This window comes from Aspergillus fischeri, genomic scaffold (genome assembly GCF_000149645.3).
Source record: "Aspergillus fischeri NRRL 181 1099437636266 genomic scaffold, whole genome shotgun sequence".
In the NCBI taxonomy this organism is placed as follows: domain Eukaryota; kingdom Fungi; phylum Ascomycota; class Eurotiomycetes; order Eurotiales; family Aspergillaceae; genus Aspergillus; species Aspergillus fischeri.
Genome location: NW_001509760.1, coordinates 363,159 through 381,465, shown reverse-complemented (window position 1 = coordinate 381,465; position 18,307 = coordinate 363,159). Strand labels below are relative to the sequence as shown.

The 18,307-nt window shown below is 50.0% G+C and overlaps 7 protein-coding genes across 7 annotated transcripts, besides 1 other annotated feature; 4 read left to right on the top strand and 3 right to left on the bottom strand.

Annotated features, from left to right (window-relative positions):
• Nucleotides 1-25: 25 nt before the first annotated feature.
• Nucleotides 26-1,168, top strand: NFIA_048400 (putative GNAT family acetyltransferase; the record flags this gene model as incomplete). The annotated part of the gene is made up of 1 exon (XM_001257399.1): nucleotides 26-1,168. The coding sequence occupies one exon, from the start codon at nucleotides 26-28 to the stop codon at nucleotides 1,166-1,168; it is 1,143 nt and encodes a 380-aa protein (XP_001257400.1).
• A 425-nt stretch (nucleotides 1,169-1,593) lies between these two features.
• Nucleotides 1,594-3,801, bottom strand: NFIA_048390 (putative metalloreductase transmembrane component; the record flags this gene model as incomplete). Its single annotated transcript, XM_001257398.1, has 1 exon — nucleotides 1,594-3,801. One exon carries the CDS (start codon nucleotides 3,799-3,801, stop codon nucleotides 1,594-1,596), a length of 2,208 nt encoding a protein of 735 aa, XP_001257399.1.
• A 1,073-nt stretch (nucleotides 3,802-4,874) lies between these two features.
• On the bottom strand, nucleotides 4,875-6,077 carry NFIA_048380 (BRcat and Rcat domain-containing protein; the record flags this gene model as incomplete). The annotated part of the gene is made up of 1 exon (XM_001257397.1): nucleotides 4,875-6,077. The coding sequence occupies one exon, from the start codon at nucleotides 6,075-6,077 to the stop codon at nucleotides 4,875-4,877; it is 1,203 nt and encodes a 400-aa protein (XP_001257398.1).
• Nucleotides 6,078-7,424: 1,347 nt separating this feature from the next.
• NFIA_048370 (3' exoribonuclease family protein) lies at nucleotides 7,425-8,660 on the top strand (the record flags this gene model as incomplete). The annotated part of the gene is made up of 1 exon (XM_001257396.1): nucleotides 7,425-8,660. The coding sequence occupies one exon, from the start codon at nucleotides 7,425-7,427 to the stop codon at nucleotides 8,658-8,660; it is 1,236 nt and encodes a 411-aa protein (XP_001257397.1).
• A 220-nt stretch (nucleotides 8,661-8,880) lies between these two features.
• Nucleotides 8,881-10,761, bottom strand: NFIA_048360 (aspartic endopeptidase; the record flags this gene model as incomplete). The annotated part of the gene is made up of 1 exon (XM_001257395.1): nucleotides 8,881-10,761. The coding sequence occupies one exon, from the start codon at nucleotides 10,759-10,761 to the stop codon at nucleotides 8,881-8,883; it is 1,881 nt and encodes a 626-aa protein (XP_001257396.1).
• A 301-nt stretch (nucleotides 10,762-11,062) lies between these two features.
• On the top strand, nucleotides 11,063-11,659 carry cyp1 (putative peptidyl prolyl cis-trans isomerase (CypC); the record flags this gene model as incomplete). The annotated part of the gene is made up of 3 exons (XM_001257394.1): nucleotides 11,063-11,095; nucleotides 11,148-11,189; nucleotides 11,249-11,659. The coding sequence occupies 3 exons, from the start codon at nucleotides 11,063-11,065 to the stop codon at nucleotides 11,657-11,659; spliced, it is 486 nt and encodes a 161-aa protein (XP_001257395.1).
• A 1,044-nt stretch (nucleotides 11,660-12,703) lies between these two features.
• NFIA_048340 (putative Rab geranylgeranyl transferase escort protein) lies at nucleotides 12,704-14,597 on the top strand (the record flags this gene model as incomplete). The annotated part of the gene is made up of 4 exons (XM_001257393.1): nucleotides 12,704-12,777; nucleotides 12,837-12,955; nucleotides 13,015-14,049; nucleotides 14,248-14,597. 4 exons carry the CDS (start codon nucleotides 12,704-12,706, stop codon nucleotides 14,595-14,597), a joined length of 1,578 nt encoding a protein of 525 aa, XP_001257394.1.
• A 1,731-nt stretch (nucleotides 14,598-16,328) lies between these two features.
• Nucleotides 16,329-16,361: a microsatellite.
• Nucleotides 16,362-18,307: the final 1,946 nt, after the last annotated feature.

The window sequence follows — 18,307 nt, the reverse complement described above, 5'->3', positions numbered from 1 at the left end:
CCAGTAGACTTTGACCTTCTCAGCCATGGCATATCAGTTCTTTGCAAAGGCGCATCAGTCCACCAAAGCGCCCACTTCTCCACCCCTCTCCCCTCCCGCGTCTTCCCCCTCCCCCAGGCACAGCAGACCTCCTATGCAGCCTCCCTCACTAGTTCTTCCACAGTCCTCCAGCCCTTCTGCTACGCCAAATATAGCGTTGCGTCTCAAACCGCCAGCGGCGAGGGATCCCGCGTTCCAACCTCCCGCGTACCCTCATGCCATCTCCCCAGGCTACCAGACCCCTCATCCCCACGTTACCATCGACCCAGTCAGCACCGCGCATATCCCCTCGTTGACTCGCATCACGGGTCTCCTCCTACCCATCCGCTATCCGAACTCATTCTACACGGCGACAATCACCGACCCCGTCATCGCGTCGGTTTCGCGCGTCGCGATCTACCATGATCATCCCGTAGCCGCGGCACCGTCTACCACCCCGTCACCCGCCGCATCGAGCTTAGGAGCAAGCACAGGAACAGACAAAGTTATTGGAGGCATTAGATGCCGCCTTGAACGCCTGTCTGTAGGGAGCGAAACGAGTTCTCATTCGCAGAAGCCGGAGCCAACGAATCTCTACATCCAGACTCTCCATCTGCTCTCCCCATATCGAGGCTGTGGGGTCGCGGCCTCCCTGCTCAATTCTATACTCTTTGCTTCCCCGCCGTCGCCTTCCTCCCCATCTTCTTCCTCATCCCTTTCTTCTTACAATGTATCAGAGTTGGTGAAACATTACAACATCCGCACTGTCACGGCGCACGTCCATGAAGCCAACGAGGAGGGCCTGAGATGGTACATTGCCCGGGGATTTCAGGTAGAAGAGGGCTTGGTGGAGAACTACTACCGGCGACTGAACCCTTCTGGAGCGAAAATCGTCAGATTGGTTCTGCAGTGGAGTGACGATGATGGTAGTGACGCAGACGGTACCTCTCAGAGCGGCTCAGAGCAGGCTCGGCCGGTCCAAAATGGTGCCAAGGGCCAGGACGAAGATGATGACTGGGAGAAAGTCGAGGCCGAGGATAGCGATGACCCGGATGCCCAAGGAGTCCAGTTTACGGAGTCCAGGATCCTGGAGGGGGATGATGGCCCCCCAAGGAAAAGGAAGGCGGACGATGAGCCCCAGAGACATTGAGCCGATGCATTCCTTCTCTGCATTCTCTTCACTGCTTTCATTGCGTGATTTTTTGTCAATATTTCAGCATTTGTTTTGCCGTCTCGGATACCCTGCCTTTATGAGAACTGTTTTGACGAGCTATAGACACAGGCACAGACGTTGGTTGCGTGTAGGCTGTAGATTGACCTTTGTGCTTAGAGTACATATCTCGCATCGAGTTCCTACCCGAGCCGCTGTACAGAGCCTTATATTTCATGTTCATGAAGTGCTGTATTTACAAATGAACGCAACTAGATCAGAATGAATGTACAGGCAAGATTCGAACAGCGCGATGTCTGAGAGGTGCATCGCAAACACAAGAACAAAAAACGCGGATATCACTTTCGCTGCGTACAGCGGAGTACTTCGCTAATTACAGTCATTAACTCGTCTCGTCCCATCTCTCATATATTGTAGTTCTCGGCATGCAGGAAGATTTCATCTCGACGCGAATCCATCATCACTTGCTGCTGGAGCCGCGCCACGGTTTTCGTGACCTCGATCCGCATGCTCGGAGGCCCACAGACAAAGACGCACGTCCGGCGGCCAAATGTCTGCGAGTATTCTGTGAGCATGCGCGGGATATCTGGTCGGACATGGTCAATTCGCCAGCCGTCCCGCCTCTGCAAGGGAAGCGATGCAAATCGTGGCGTCGGTTTCTGCGGTGGAGAAGGGGCGTTTGAGAATCCAAAATCGAAAGGAACATTGCCAGGGCCGGTTTGCAAGCCGGGCAATGCCGTGAATTGCCGACTGCCGATGACGGGGGAGGTGTAGATTCGAGGCAAGGACGTGATGGCGTCTTCATTTTCGCGACGGAGCTCCTTCTCGCGCTCGAGATCGCCGGCTGCTTCTTCGCGGATGTAGGCTGAGTTCCGCTTATCCATGCCGGAAAGCATGTTGTATATCTTTTCCTGGACGATGTCATGGCCAGGCTGCTCTCCGGAGCCGTCCTTCGCCGGTCCCGTCAGGAAGAAGTGGCAGTGCACCGTGTTTGGGGGCGCGTGTTCTCTGCAAATCCTCAATTCTTCTCGGAACCACTCGATAGCCTCTGGGCTTCTCAGGGCCCAGATTACACGGACCCGCTTCGTGACAGCTTTCCCGTCACGCATCTTCTTGATCAAATCCAACAGTTGGCTCGCGATTGCCGTGATACCACTTCCGCCAGCGAAGAAGATCACGTCGTCGAAGGCGGCCATCTCCCGACGCATTCCTCCGTAGGGACCTTCAAGGAACGCTGTCCACGTCTTGTACGGCCCATACTCAAAGGCCTTCAGCAAAACCTTTCGTGTGAAGCCGCCAAAGGGACGGAAGACAAGAGCGAGGTCGCGGTAGTTTTCCCCGTACTCTGACGGAAAGTCATCACTGCACAAGGACGCAATCGTGAAAGGATGTCGGCCGAGAAGGGAAATGCCGGGCATGCGGAGATACACGTATTGGCCTGGTTTCCATCGCATCGTGGTAGCAACGGTGACCTTGATGGCATTATGAGGGAGGATGGTCACCGCTGACTCCTCTCCTATCATAAAAGACATGCGGAAAGGATTCGTCCAATTGAGATAAAAGAGTCGCACGGCATACGACATGACCCAGATGGCGATGGTGGCCCACAAATAGTTCCACGATGCCAAAAAGTTCTTGCAATGCCAGAAAAGCATGGCAACAAAGACGACCGAGACGGGCATGTGGATGAACAGGAAGAGCTCGTACATTCGTCTTCGAAGCGCGGGAAGTGAATGGATACATAGGAATACCAGCGGTACCAGCGCAGCCAGACCCGTGCCGTAGACCCAAACGTGGCGCGGAAGGTATTGTTGGTACCATATGAGAGCCCCATCCTCCCAGATCGGCGTGACGAAGAATGGAATTGTGTGTATCAAACTCAAGAACAGACACAGGTAGCCTGACCACCGATGGAGCACGTTAAGACGTTCATGACCGAAACCAGTAAGCATGCTGATGAAATTTGCCCTGGTACTGAGTGCGACAATCCACGGCACCATGGCTACGGCGATCATACCGGCGCGAATGGCCAACGGCGGAGATCCAATGGTAATGGATGAGTAGTACAGCGGCTGCGGTACGAAAGCATAGAGCGTTACGAAGACCAATGCTGTGAGCACGACAGCAGAAGCTCCCAGCGACGGGAAAACAATGCGCAGCTTTCCAATCCGCAGCACCGGGAGTGGCCGGTAGAATATCCATCGCAGGAAGGCAGCTGTATTATTCAACGGAGCAATCGTTGAGATCGACGACTGCTGTTTCTTGACCCCGGGTAGAGGGCCACCGGCTGGAAAGAATTGTGCAGTGGAGCTGTCGGTGGCGGCACTTGGAAGTTCATACTCGTCCTGGGGAGAATTGCCCTGCAATGCATCCGCCAGATCTTCCTTGTACAATGCGATTCTCATTTTATCGCTCCAAACATGGTAGAACCGGATGATGGTTGCAAGAGCAAGTAGGACAACGGAGAAGTAGACCCAACCGTGGCCATATTTGCCGGATTGAGACCATGGGTCTCGTTGACGCTCTGCGACTTCAGTAGGGGTGGTAGATGCTGTCGTAGGAATAATAATACGCTTCGCCAGTGAAGCCACTATATCCCATTTTATCTGCATGTTGCGTTTCTTGTGCGCAACGGATGACTTGAACCTGCGCTCTCAGAGAAGGGACAATGGTCCTATGACTCGATGAATGGGTCGCCGATGAGCAATTAGGGCATTCTGAATATCTTCATTGATCTGTATTAGTATAAGACAACCGCCAGTCAGGATCTGGGATTATAACTGTACAGAGAGCGATCAGGAAGATCAGCGACCAACCGGGGAAATTAAAGGCGCAGATGTACATTGATGAGAGAACTTCCACTGCAAGCGTGGAAAGAGGGGAAAGATGAGAGCTTACCACTGCACAGTTGATGGCCTTCTTGGCTCATGTGTGATCCAACCCGCTTTGCCATGTTGGTATGCACGATGTGATAAGAAAAGTTTCTTTTCAAATAATCATTATGGTTGGTTTGGTTTGTGATGAGGGGGAAACAAGCTCTTCTGTCTGAGTCAGTTAGCGAGGAGAGCATGGGAGTTCTCCGTACTCGAGTCAACAACCAACGGTAGATAGAGTACATCCGCACAGTGGCTATCGGTTGTGGCAGAGAGTCCAGAACGTGTGTATCCTGACTGTCCTATCACATTTCAAAGAAAGGATTGTGATACTGCCTTGATTTCCTTCCGCTGTTCTTCAAGCTAACTGGCGAAGAAACAACAAGTGAGATTGCTGGATTTAGCGCCAGCCATTATGGCTTTCCCCCAATCACACGTCCAAAGACTGAGAAGATGGTGACGACGCCAACAAGGCCTGCATTAGCGGGGATTTATGCATATGAATGATTCAGTGAGCAAGCAATCAAGCATAATCACTCATGAGTGGGCTAAATTCAACGCTGTCAGCTTTGAATTACACAGTGAAAAATGCGAATTGAGGCTGATAATGTTCGTAAGCATACACGCAGTGAGACGGATGTTGAATACTACTCTGTCCAGCAGTGACAATGAAGACGTTTTGGGGCCTTGGTATTCTATTCTATTTTTTCTGGTAAAGACAGTCAATCTCAAGATGGCCTGGCTGCCACCGAATCCCACAGTCCCAACACCAGTTCTGCCGACATAAGCAACCTGTCCCAGAACGACAACCGTTAGCCAACATATATACCAAAGGGGGAACTCTGCTTACATCGCATGAATTTGCATCCTCCAGCTCGCTCTGTCTGCGCCTGGCAGCTCGGACATGGCTTGGAAAGCTCATGAATCGTTCGGCTGCTCGAAAGCTCCTCATTCGTCGAATCCAGCCGGCCATGTGGCCTTCCAGAACTGCATCCGAGCCTTGCATCGCTCTCAACTCCTCTTCGGGGCGTCCTTAGTTTGCTTAATCCTGGAAATAAACGCCGAGCTTCTCTGCCGGCGTTCCTCCGTAGCTCCGGCGAGTCGGATCTCGGATTGACTAGCCGATCGTACTCCTCGCAGGTCAACCCTTCATGCCAAACTGTATCACGATGAATGAAGCAGGTTCGAGTGCCACAGGAACCGCAAACAACGATTGGGTCCTCGAGCCCACCAGCATGTAGCTGTCCATATCCGCAATCTTTTCTGACACATGGGACGAATTCAGCATCTTCTTCCAGGATTTGCCAAGTTCGCTTGGCATCATACGCCTGGAAGGTTCGTCTGCTGGACCATCGTTGTACCTCCTCGTCGGATAGCTGCTCAAGGCAAATTGGACATGACAGAAAAGTAGCGCCTGACGAAAGCTGCTTGTCAAGACTTCGACGAAGGCAGGTGAAGCAAATATGCATCCCGGGCACGAACCCATGATCGCAGCCAGCTGCAATGGGAGGCTGTGGGTAACATCCATCGTCGAGGTCGTCGAAGCAGACAACACATGTCAATCTCTGTTCATCTGAGGCATTTCTATCAAATCGAGGCTGCGCGCAAGGTGGCGGGCTGGGTGGCTCCTTGTGAAGCAGAGAAAGCACCGCACCGGCTGTGGCCGCATCGCTCCAGCAGTTGATTTCATCATCAGTGTCCCATCTAACGATAGATTGAAAAGAAGTCTGGGTACCTCCACCGGTGAGAGGAAGGCTGTCGTCTCTTTTTCTTTGCGCCAGAAAGTGATCTCGAGCATGGTCGTCCGGTGACAAGGGCGATATGACAGGCGAATCATTACTGCGGCTGAGATCGAAGGCGTTCTCTATGTATGTCGGTGAACAAGGGCTGACTAGGGCATCTCTCATTTGTCGCTCCTCAGGCGAACCGCGAGACAGACCTCCATGCTTCGGACTTGCAGTAAAGCCGAGTTCATCTCGATTTCGCTGCATTTCCCGGCTATACCACAATCTCATTATTGATAGAATACACGACAGTCATCCTTTGCCGTACTTTTCTACAACTAACCCAAGAGATCCCGTTTTATGTTAAGTCTGGCTTATAGCAGATCTCAAACGAAGGTCGGGTCGACCGTGCGCTCAACACAGACTATGTGATGGACCATAAAATTGGCTCCTCCCGCAGAATACGAGACTGCGATACATCCCCAGGGCGCCACATGTACAAAGTGTGCTCCTGATCTGAGATCTGAACCAGTTCATCATCCGCATTTCGGGCGGAGAAGTAAAAATGGAAACGATGACCAGATTTTCGTGGGGTTTCGCCTAAGAGAAAAGGGTTGAACACGAGTCATATATCGATCAACACGAGAATGTGGAAGAAGCCATGAGCTCGCAACCTTAATAGTTGTGATCCACTCCAATCAAACGACCGGAGAGCATCAAAAAGAGGGGGGTTCTTGCGTGATGACCAGCGATTGCGCAGTTCACACGCTCCTATTGACTGTCTGCGTTGCCTCTTCTCTTCGTTAGTGAAAGCAGCAAGCTCAACCGACACAGAGATATGCAGTTGGATACTCATGGTCAGTCTCCGAGTCAATCGCAGAAACCACTGGGGATCCATCTCAACCGAGTTATTCGGGAACCAATGGGATCGACGGCTTCTCGTATTTATAATTAGAAGATAAAGCGACGATCTTTTGACTTCATACTTAAAAGAGTGATATTGGCCGAACCGGTCTATCACAATGCGCTAGAAAACCGATATCGATTGCATCATGAACCATGGCCCCTGAGCTACTGTTCATTTGCAGAGCTCCGCGTGTTTAATTTCCTGTTTCATCTGTCGGCTTTTGGTTATAGGTTTAACCTTGGTGTCTCGCCTGATGCAACTGCTGATTCAATGACCTATACTGCGCAACTTCTAGAAATCCATCATAATCCGCTCTATGTGCAAGCCAGATGCGCAAGGGAAGACTCGTCAGGGTGTTCAATCATTCGAACAATCTCGAAGGGTCATGAATACCGCCTTCATTGCTCTTCATAATCCTCTTAGATCAGAGCATAAGATGGGCAAATGGACTAGTTACGTCCCGTATTCAAAGCATTGGAGTGTGAAACTCGTAGCTTCTTAACGGTTGAAAGTACCTATGGAGTACTTGATAGTTGAAGTGATACTCCTATATCACGTGTCGTGGATAAAGGTCTCTCACCGCTTCCGGAGGTGGAGACGATTCTGCCGCCTAAAACTAGGGAATTCAATGCTGCATTATTTTCTTTTCGCAGAACAAGCGACGAGTCAAAGAAGGCAACCGTCGACTGCTCATTAATCAAGCTGCGATTTGATTGTGGTCCTTTACTAGAATGGCTCCCGCTGCAGCATCGACAGCTGCACCGTCAGCTCCGCCATCCCTCTCACTGCCACCATCTCAATTTGCCCGGCTCCAACCTCACGCCTACCTTCTTGCCCATCTATCACCTCCTCCCTCAAGCAATCAGCCCTCTATTCGAGCCAATGGCCGTGCTACCTCCCAGTTCCGCGTTACTTCTGCGAACACAGGCTCTTTAACACATACGAACGGCAGTGCCGTGGTAAGAATCGGCGACACTGCGGCGGTCTGCGGGGTTCGCGCTGAGATTCTTCATACCGATGACATTGCCTCGTGGAGTGTATCGCGAGCATCGGCACCTGCCTCTATGAACAAGCGGCGGAAATTAATTGATACCTCTGAGAAGCCGACTGTGGCAGCCAGCGATGACAACGATGATGAGGACGACGAATCACATATCCAAGATCTTAATTTGCTCGTGCCGAACCTTTCACTCAGCACTGGCTGCGCACCTGGATTTATCCCTGGCGCTCCACCCTCGGCGCTGGCGCAGTCGCTGTCACATCAGATCTTATCACTCCTACATAGCACCCGCTTAGTGCGCGCAGAGGATATGCGAATCTGGTATCAGCCGCCGAACTTGGGAGCAGAGGAGCTGGAACGGCATAATGAGGATGAGCAGATGGATGTGGATGCTCAAGAGGGCGATGCGAGTGCCAAGAGCCCAGAAATCAAAGCGTTCTGGGTGCTGTACATAGATGTGATGATCATCTCGTTAGCGGGCAATCCTTTCGATGCTGCCTGGGCCGCTGTTCTGGCTGCACTTCGGGATACGAAATTGCCCAAGGCATGGTGGGACGTCGATAACGAGATGGTGGTGTGCTCGGAAGCTGTTTCTGAGGCGCACAAACTGTCTTTGCGAGGTATGCCTGTCGCTAGCTCGTTCTGCGTCTTCGAGGCAGATGCAGCTTCTGGGTGGAGAAAGGTCATTATTCCCGATGCTGAAGAAGAGAGGAAGATTGAGGAAAGTGGCAGGAAAGGCATCCAGCGAAGGTGGATCCTCGCTGACCCCGATGGATATGAGGAGAGTTTGAGCCAGGAGAGGATTTGTATCGTGGTCGACAAAGAGAACGCGGGACAAGGGAAGACAGTGATTGTGAAAATGGAGAAGAACGGCGGATGGGCAGCGGACACTAGAGAGCTGAAGCAGCTGGTTGACATCTCCGCGCAACGATGGGATGATATGAAACGGATCCTTGATAGCTGCTGATCCGGGCGGATTACCTTGTATATCTTAACTTTTAAGGACGATGACGATACCATTTGAAATCTTTGAAGGAACTTTTGAAACAGATCATTCTACCATTTTCTACCTTCCAGTGGATATGCATGCCGGGTTCGACCGTCCCAACTCCATCTATCCGAACCAAATTGCGAAACGCAAACATCCCATGCAACCCGTTCATAGAAATCATTCCCAAAAAGTAAAACTAAGAGGCACTGGCTTCGGCGATTCTAGGACTTCTTCGCTGTCTCTTGGCCGGTGGCTCGTCATCACGATTTGCTGCACTCGGGACAGACAAGCTCTTCTCGCTTGTGGGTGACTCAACCCTGTCGGCCTGGGATTTGCGTGATCTGGTCTTGCCTTTCCTGGGCAGCGAGATGGATATTGAAACTAAGTCCAATTCCTTCCCCTCGTCTGCACCTTGCGATTTGCCATCTGGTCCTCCATCAACTTGCGCTGAATCCTTGGTCTCCATACTCTCGGATTTCTTCTCCTCCTTTTTCTTCGTGGCATCTTCGGGCTCTTCAGAGTATACTGCTTTGATATCGCCTGACAGGATTCGCATAAGGAGACTCTTTGTGTTCTTAGCTGGAGCTTCATCTCCCTTCTTTTCCTCCTTCTCGTTTGTACCCTCCTCGTCGCTTTCCTCGGCATCAGAGAACTCCCACATCTCGCGAAGTTCTCCTCTGAGGAGCGCAGTTCCCCACAGGAACGCAAGAACTCCAGGAACTAGATAAAGAAGAGCGGGTTGAGCATGGTTGGAGTATTGCATGGCCGCAAGAGTCGATATCATTCCGACAATGTACCCAATCAAGCTGGTCTTGAAATAAGGTTTGGGAAAGGACTTTGCATCCCTGTACGGGGGCTCTAGCTCACGTCCACGCGGTGCCACGGGCCAAGCCCAGAAACGTTCACCCCAGCCGCCGGTCGCAGACTGGTATTGGGGCTTGATGATCTCCTGCCCCTTGGATTCGAGCCGCGCTTTTTCGATGCCCTTCTTTCTGTAGTAGAGAAACAGGTCAAATCGGAGCGCCAGTCCCACCATCATACCGGGAATGACAATGTCCCCCAGCCCCAGCATCGCCAAGGAAACAACGTCCGGAGCTTCACCGGGAGCAGGTGGCCGGGGAAACAAGAGCTTGATAGGTACATCTAGTTTTGTAGCGACTGTCACCATTAACGGGGTATAGAAAACAAAGTAGATATCATAGAGGAACAACGAGCTCAGAATAAGTGACCCAGTTTTGAATGTTGATGGCGACATGAACTGCAGCGCACCGTAACAGAAGCTGAAACCCAGAAAGTTCGTTAGCCACCATGGTTTCGCAACAAATGCGAAATACCCAACAGCGGACAGGGCCAGCAGCGCACTGATTACGTCCAGCAGGCCCACCAGACATTCGCCGGTGAAGAGGCCGCGCACGTGAGCCCGCAGCTTCAGCCTCTGATACGCGACGTTGCGACACGCCCAAAGGCCTGCGACCAAGGCAGTAGGTAATGGAATCGAGCCAAAAATTCCGGGAAGGGGAGTATGGCGGAATTGGGCCGACCCCTGCGTAGAGTCCTGCTCAGCGGCTATGAAAACTCGTTCCGACTGTTTCGCCTTCCAGATCTTGCCAGCGTATCGATATCGGCGAGGGAAAAGAAAGGATCGAAAGACCAAAAGACAGTCCTTGAGGAATGCGACTGCGAAAAAGAGGCCCATCTGAGAAAAGTAAAAGCTTAGGACCTTGTTCAATATGGCTGGATCATCCAACCATTTGATGATCAAATAGAGACCACCGAGAGTGAGACCGGCAGTCAAAGGGAACATCAGCGCATCACTGGGCTCAAGGCCCTCCATCTTCTGGACGGGACCCAGTCCTTCCTCGTCTTCTTCCTCATTGTCTGTTTCGGTGTTATTCGTGTCTTTCTTGGGAGGTTTGGCAGCAGACGAGGGTCTCGAAAGGGATGCATGGGCGCCAATGTAAATGGGAAAGAGAGCCGAAACGAGCAGATGGCCGTATGTCGGTAGGAAAGGTTTGATCTTCGTATACTGGTAGATGGCCTGCCCCAAGAGCTCCGCAAGTGGACTGACCTCGTCCATGACAACTGCGAGACTCTGGGTCACGAGTAAAGGGGTAGAGAAAGAGGGGTAATCTTCAGCTTAAGTAGAGAATATTCATCTGGTTGCTCTGTGGTTGGGAATCAGTCCATAGCTGTAGGAGGTTGTTTTAACCAAAGAGAGACAAGTGTCGAAGCTCTGTGTTTCCCAATGATAGATGCCAAGACAAGCATCTCCATCCCCGCCGCGAGATCATTAGGAAGCTCGAATACAACCTTCTGCTCTGTTGGAAGCACTATTCGAAGTCATCTAATTTCTTTCTTTGATTACTTTCAGAAAAATAATGGCGACTGACGTGGTATTTGATACGAGCATGGTAGGGACTATCCTGTGGCCACACCACAATTGGCTCTAATAACGTATTCTAGGGCTCGTTCACAGTAGAGCTTTACAACGAGCATGCGCCAAAGGTAAGCAAGGAACTTATCCTTCGACCTGGGCGCTCTTCACATGCTGATATCTTGACTAGACTTGCAGGAATTTCGCGACTCTGGCGCAACGAGGTTATTACAACAACGTGATTTTCCACCGCATTATCCCCAACTTCATGGTACAGACCGGCGATCCTACTGGTACCGGCAGGGGAGGCAGTTCAATCTACGGCGAGAAGTTTGAGGATGAGATTCATCCGGGTCTCAAGCACACAGGAGCTGGTGTGTTGAGCATGGCGAACAGTGGACCAAACACCAACGGCAGCCAGTTCTTCATCACCCTTGCGCCTACACCGTGGTTAGATGGAAAGCACACAATTTTCGGTCGAGTGAAAAGCGGAATGCGAGTAATACAGCGAATGGGACTCGTCAAGACGAATTCCGAGGATAGGCCGGTCGACGAGGTCAAGATTATTCGCGCCAAAGTCGTGGAAGAAGGCGAGGAGTGAGACGAGCTGCAATGCTTCTATCACAAACGTATTTTAGGATTCGAAGCTATATGCACATGCGTCGCTATCTTCATCACACGCCTCTCTCGACGGAGTCTGGAGAAAGCTACTCGAAGGCTAAGGCCTAACCCTCCAGTATGCGGGCTTGATGTACCGCTTGACGTCGTGGTGACAAGAAACGCGGCAGTCGAACGATGCGCCGTGTCCACCCAGGCGTTAGGAATTTGTACTAAGGTTGCTACATGTATATGCCATCTGTCTACCTTTTCCACAGCACAGAGAGCTACAATATGACGATATGTATCACTACAAACGAACCGCTTCCATCAGATGTCTCCATCCGGAGCAGCAGATACAGAGTGATATAATCCGATCTACCACTCCCTGTAAGGACAAGACCAATGAAGGCTTGTCGGTATGAGACGAATCTGCTATGGTAGAGCGCAGAATGCCGTGCAGAGCACTGGGGAGTGGTGTGCTAGGAAGAAGGGAAGATCCTTTGAGAGAGCAATTTTTAAAGGTGCTCAGGTAGCGAAGCTGTCTAACTTGATTCGGAATAGTTGAATTTTGGCATAGCTCGACTCGGTGCTCCGAAAGCCATGTAGAAGATTAATCTAGCAGATCGTCTCGATGAAAGCACGGCAGCCGCGGAATGCTAAGCTGTGGAGGAATAGCTTTCATCAGTGAAAAAGAACCAAGCGAACATGGAAAATCAACAGTCGAGCAGAATATATCTTGCTCCTTGGGTATCTCGACCGCGAAGAATATGGCCCGAGCTTCATCACGTGCCGCACTATCGATGCGGATCAGGACGGAAGTATTTCTGCGTGTCTCCGTCGCTTTCTATTTTATTTCCCTTAAAGCTCTTCCTTTCAAGGACGGATGAAAACTTCCACCGCATACATGGGCAGGAGATTCCTGCTTGCTAGGAAGTGCTCCATTGCCTGCCACCCGACGTGATGATAGCTGGGTTTGCTCATCATATAGCATCACATTGAATCTTTTTTTCTCGGCTCTGTACGCCTTGCAACTTCCATTCTCAGGATGGAGTCGTTGGCAGAAACGCCATGGGATGTAACAATCTCTGGTACAGGGCTGGCGCAGTCGCTTCTGGCATTGTGAGTCGATAATTAGCAGCTGCTTTACTCGTTCTGTTGCTGACTTTCAACTCTTTTAGGGCCCTCTCCCGGTCAGGCAAGAAGGTACTTCACGTTGACCGTAACCCATATTATGGAGGCCCTGAGGCAGCATTCAGCCTTCAGGAAGCTGAGGACTGGGTTTCCCAAGTGAATCAAGGTATTTTGCTGCCCTTTATATGTGCTACCATTATTTGCTGACTGGTGTTGATAAGCTAGAACCCAAGTCTTTCCCCTTTGAAGACGCGTCCATCTTGAGGCCTCAGCAAACAGAGGAGTGCAATGCTCAGCTAGCTTCTTCTCGAGCATACACACTTACGTTGTCACCGCAACTGATTTACTGCCGATCTGCGTTGTTGCCCACGCTAGTGTCCTCGAAGGTCTACCGCCAGCTTGAATTTCAGGCCGTTGGAAGCTGGTGGATTTACAGACCTTCGAGCAACTCGGCTTCTGGGAGCAGTAGCACGACTGTCAATGCATTCTCAGATTTGTACCGTGTGCCGAGTAGCCGCGAAGATGTTTTCGCCGATGATGTGATCAGCGTTAAATCAAAGCGAACGCTGATGAGATTTCTCCGACACATCGCCAAGCCTCAACAGGATGACGAAAGCTCGTCGGAACAGGAGGATCTGACCGGTTCGTTCCCGGACTATCTCACCTCCAGTTTTCAAGTCCCTGCCGAGCTTCACGATCCCCTTCTGTCGCTTTCATTGGCCCAAAGTTCTCCAACCCAGACATCAGCCGAATATGCGGTAACGCGCATCAAGAGGCACTTGACCTCTATCGGTGTCTTCGGTCCTGGATTTGGAAGTTTGGTTGCCAAATGGGGTGGAGGGTCCGAGATCTCTCAAGTGGGCTGCCGAGCTCTCGCTGTCGGGGGCGGAGTGTACGTCTTGGATTCTGGGATCCAGTCGGTCAGAAATGGCCCCATTGAGGCCGACGATAGCGACGTCGGACGTATAGAGGCTCAACTTGCCAATGATGAGTCGATTAAAACTCGATTCCTAGTTGGTTCAAACTGGGATCTTCCTGCAAATGTCCTGGACCCTGCTCATTATGAAAAGGTTTCGCGGTCAATCACGGTTGTCTCTTCGTCTCTGGAAAGTCTCTTTCCGGTTACTGCAGAAGGTGGCCCAATTCCTGTGTGCGCAGTTGTGGTATTCCCAGGAGCTCTTTTGGGTCAAAGAGATGACTCGCCCCCAGTATATACTCTGATTCACTCCAGCGAGACTGGCGAGTGTCCACCAGGACAAAGTAAGTTGCATTTCCTTTTCGTTCTTCTTACGCAGCACTTTCCATACGCTCATATGATGACCTTCTTGAATACTTATCTACATTGCCTGTAATTGCATTGATGAGACCTACCTCTGACAGCCTGATAATGAGCGTTTTGTTGTTATGCTTTATGTCCCGTTCATTGACAATGATTGGTACGCCGCTAACAAATACCAGGTGTCTTGTACTCTAGTGTCTCCATATCTGGACCTGATGGTCAATCGCTTCTTGAAACTGCTATACACAAACTCCTTCGGTCCAGTGCAGATCCCAACGCAAAGATCTTGTGGTCCTTGCGTTTTACACAGTTGGGGCGCCCTAGCCAGGATGTCCGTGGTATCCCTGGAATTCAAAGAAGCACACTGTCGGCGAATATACTCTCCTTCCCGCCTCCTAGCCTTGATCTTGCCTTTGACGATGCGCTCATTGACACGGTGAAGGAAGCGTGGAAGATAATCATGGGCGATCAAGCTTCAGATGACTTCATGAATTTCGAGGACCGGGAAGGTGCTTACGATGCTGAATGAGAAATCTTACCTCAGATATTATGATAGAGATTACATTTAATCTTCTTGAGCATAAGCACAAGCCTTGGATGCATGCCTACCCGAACCTTACTGAGTAGCGCTTTTTGCACCTTCGATTTGCACGAAATCTAGTCTAAAGTCTCACCCCCCTGCAACTGAGGTCGGCAGAGAGTCAATTGCCAGATGAAATGAATATTTCTGCTTGCAGACCCAACCCTTCCGTCAAGTACCATTTTGGTTACACCCTCGCTTTTGCCATTCCACAGCCAGCAGACTGGGAGCTACTGCTGCTATATGGCAAGACTGAAGAATTTTGCTTTACCGGCCATGATCGGTACCACCAGAAGACAAGGTGATGATCTACTTCAAAGCAAGTGGGTGGACGGCACACAACAGGCTGCATTAGTTAGGGTACAGACTTCTTGAAGGTGGTAACTGCCGTAAGTGGTGGCACGTCTCAAGCGGTGGTGCATCTAAAACAAGAGGCAATCTTGTCCAACGCGAGGAAGTATGTCCTTAGGTGGCACAGCCGAGGGAATGAACATATTCGTTCCTCTTGGTGAACGTCTGAAACATGACACACGGTATACATGTTATTGGATCTGCAATACTTGTCATGTTGATGAGAGTGGAGAAACTCGTGATTCAGCAGATTCCTATATTAGTGTAGAAGGATATGAGCTCTAAGATTATGTTCAGGGTCCTCAATGTTGAGATCGGAAGTTGTATTGGCCTCATCCTTTACTATGCTCACACAGGAGTCAATGATTAGGATATATATACCCATCTCCCAAGGTGCCCAAGAGGTGGCGCGACTGAACAAATATCGGGATAACTATCTCTACGACTGCTTCAGATATGAGTGGTAGGGTAGAACCTAGACAAAAATTAATGAGATTAATTCTCGTCAATCTTCATGTTAGACTAGATAGTAGTTGTGAACTGATACCTATTGTTCCTCCCGATATTTCAGCTCCTCCACTTCGGTATTGTGCGATGCCAAAGCATATTGCTTAGTCCGATAAGCAGTTAGCGAAATGGTCTCGGCTCACCCTTTTGAAACAGCTGCAAAGATTAAGAGCCAAGTTGTTGGTTAAAGGTGTGCTATCTAGAGCAACGGGGTGCGTCCGGAGTTTATTCCCTGGCCCCGACAGCGAACGATCAATTGACACAGGGGGATGAAAACATTCTACGAAGCAGAGTAGCAGATACAAATGTATAGTGGTGATAGTTGAGTAGTCTATGCCTTGAGCACTTGCTGTACAAGGTACAATTACCTTCGTAGTACTCCATAGGCTGGTCGGTGGTGAATGGTTACTCAAAGTGGTCAAACTTCAGTGGCAGATGGACCCTGAGGCTTCAGCGGATCTTGACGAACTGCGAACCACGAACCCTGAAGGCAGCACGCAAGATTGGTCGCCACAAGCACCCTGAAGTTGACCGGTTGCCTTGGCAAAAGGTAATCCAATGGAACATGGCTTGGATCGGCGCAAACCTCGAATCATGAATAGGGGGGTTGAGGCGACGACGAAATCAGAGCGTTTCCGTGGATGAACATGATCATCAGGGGCACGCAAAATTTGCACTGTCAGTACTCCGTATCTATCTAAGCGATGTCCATCATTGTGGATAATTAAATATTTTGATAGAAAAAACTTTCCATTTTTGTAACTGGCGTAATTTACATCTGGTTTGTAGGTAGGTAGTTCTGTGCAACAAATGTTGGAAACGTTTGTGCAGATTCCTATGTTTTGCAGATTCCTAAAGAATGCAAAAGGGGTGACAGCTTGCCAAGGCATATGTTCAAGCTTAAATGGCTGGTCGTATTGATAACCATGTATGGACAACGGAGTACTAGCTGGGACTGGAGATTATGCTGTGCAGAACCTTCCTCGTATTGCTGAGTCGATGCAATTAGGAAACGAGGCGGTACCTTATATTATTGACCAGGCGATACATGGCAGATGATAGTCGTGTCTTGAGTTCGTAAGCAGGTGTTGTCTTCTCAAAATCGTGGTTGTCGTACACTTCCATGGATTCTGTTGCTGGATGTACACCCGTATTTGTACACGCGTCCCCCAGCTGTGTGCGAGTGCGCATCGTTTGAAGTATATTATTGGATTGCGACAAACACACTCATGGGGTCAAGCAGGCCGATCCCGACCCACAATGTGACGGCCCACAGATACTGCGAGAAGGATTCAAGTCCCCTCCTCTCACAGATGTCCAGTCACAGGGCTCAGATTTGCCATTTCGCTTTGTTGCCACTGAGGACATGCGAATAACAGGAAATTATCCAGTATTTACCTTCAGATGAGAAGACTAGTAACAAGGTAGCGTTACTCCATACGCTGTCTGCTGAGGATAATAATGTGCAGTTGACCGGGTCGCAAGTACACGGAATATCAAGGCGCACTTGCTATGGAGCATGTTCGGGATCCCAGTCCGGCGGCAAATTTTAAAGCAACATCGTCAGTTGATTACGACTGTGTACGAAGTATCCCTGATAGCTTGGTCTCCAGGCAGATTAGCTCTTTACAATGGTACTTGACCTTGCTATGGGAGGAGAATGGAATTGAGCACATCATTATTATGAGTCTTCGGATCATCCGCCGTTACGGAGTAATTAGGATTATGGCGTGCCCATATCTAAGTATGTATCGTTGTGCAACAGGGTCAGGGCTCCGGAGTTTGCTCCGTATATAGATAGTAGTTCCTAACTTCTGGCTATCTCCGGAGTACTCCCTAGCCAGTGACAACCTGAGAGTAATACCTGTCTAATACGTAGGAGAAATAACGGTGGCAGTGGAAGACGACACGCGGCCCGTGGGGCTACGGACCCAGCAGCCCTTTTAATGGTGGTCCCTGAGTGGCTGGAGACACGGGAATGGCGCAGATCGCTGAAGGGTCTTTCTGAGTCGCAGTCGATACGCATTAATACAGCCAACAGACAAAGTCTTTTTAAGTAGTGTTTCATGTGTATTGGCAATTGACATGGCGCGTATCAGAAGTCAATCAGTAATGCAAATGCTGCAACAATTACCATGCTATCCATGTCTATTTCAAGGGAATGAAGTAGAGAAGATAATAGTTATGACATCAATCATGAGATTGAGACAAAAATGGCTGCAAACATCCACTGGAACATTCCACAGATTTAGGATATCTCTACGGAGTATATGGCGTCAAACCATTCCGGGGTTGACCACAACAGCGACGTATCAAGAGTGGAAAACAACGCCAATATCTGTGATAATAATAGTAGTAAGGTCATAAGCCTGTCCACTTCTCTTCAAAAACATGGTATCAGTGGCATCGAGTCAGATCCAAGTGAAGAGTAGCTACTGTACGGAGAATCTCACATTCCAGCAGCTTACTCTGTACAGAGTTGTATCACCTGTCTCTTGAGTCCTTCCACTTCTTTTCCTCATTGGGACAGTAATCAACAAAAGTTGATGCTTTCTCAGATATATGTGATCAGCAGGATCAAGATCAAGTCTGATCTCTCTTCTACCACTTTGTGTTGCTTCTAGCAGAGCAATCTCCTGAAAAACATGCTTGAGAAGCCGGGATCGTCCAACCAACGATGTGTCAAACAGTTACCATCTAGGGAGCACTGTCATCATATCGGCTTGGTTGCAAGGGTCTTGAAGGACGGAAGTGAAAAATACCAACCACCCACTTGGCGGAGTTGGGAAGATCCCGCAGTA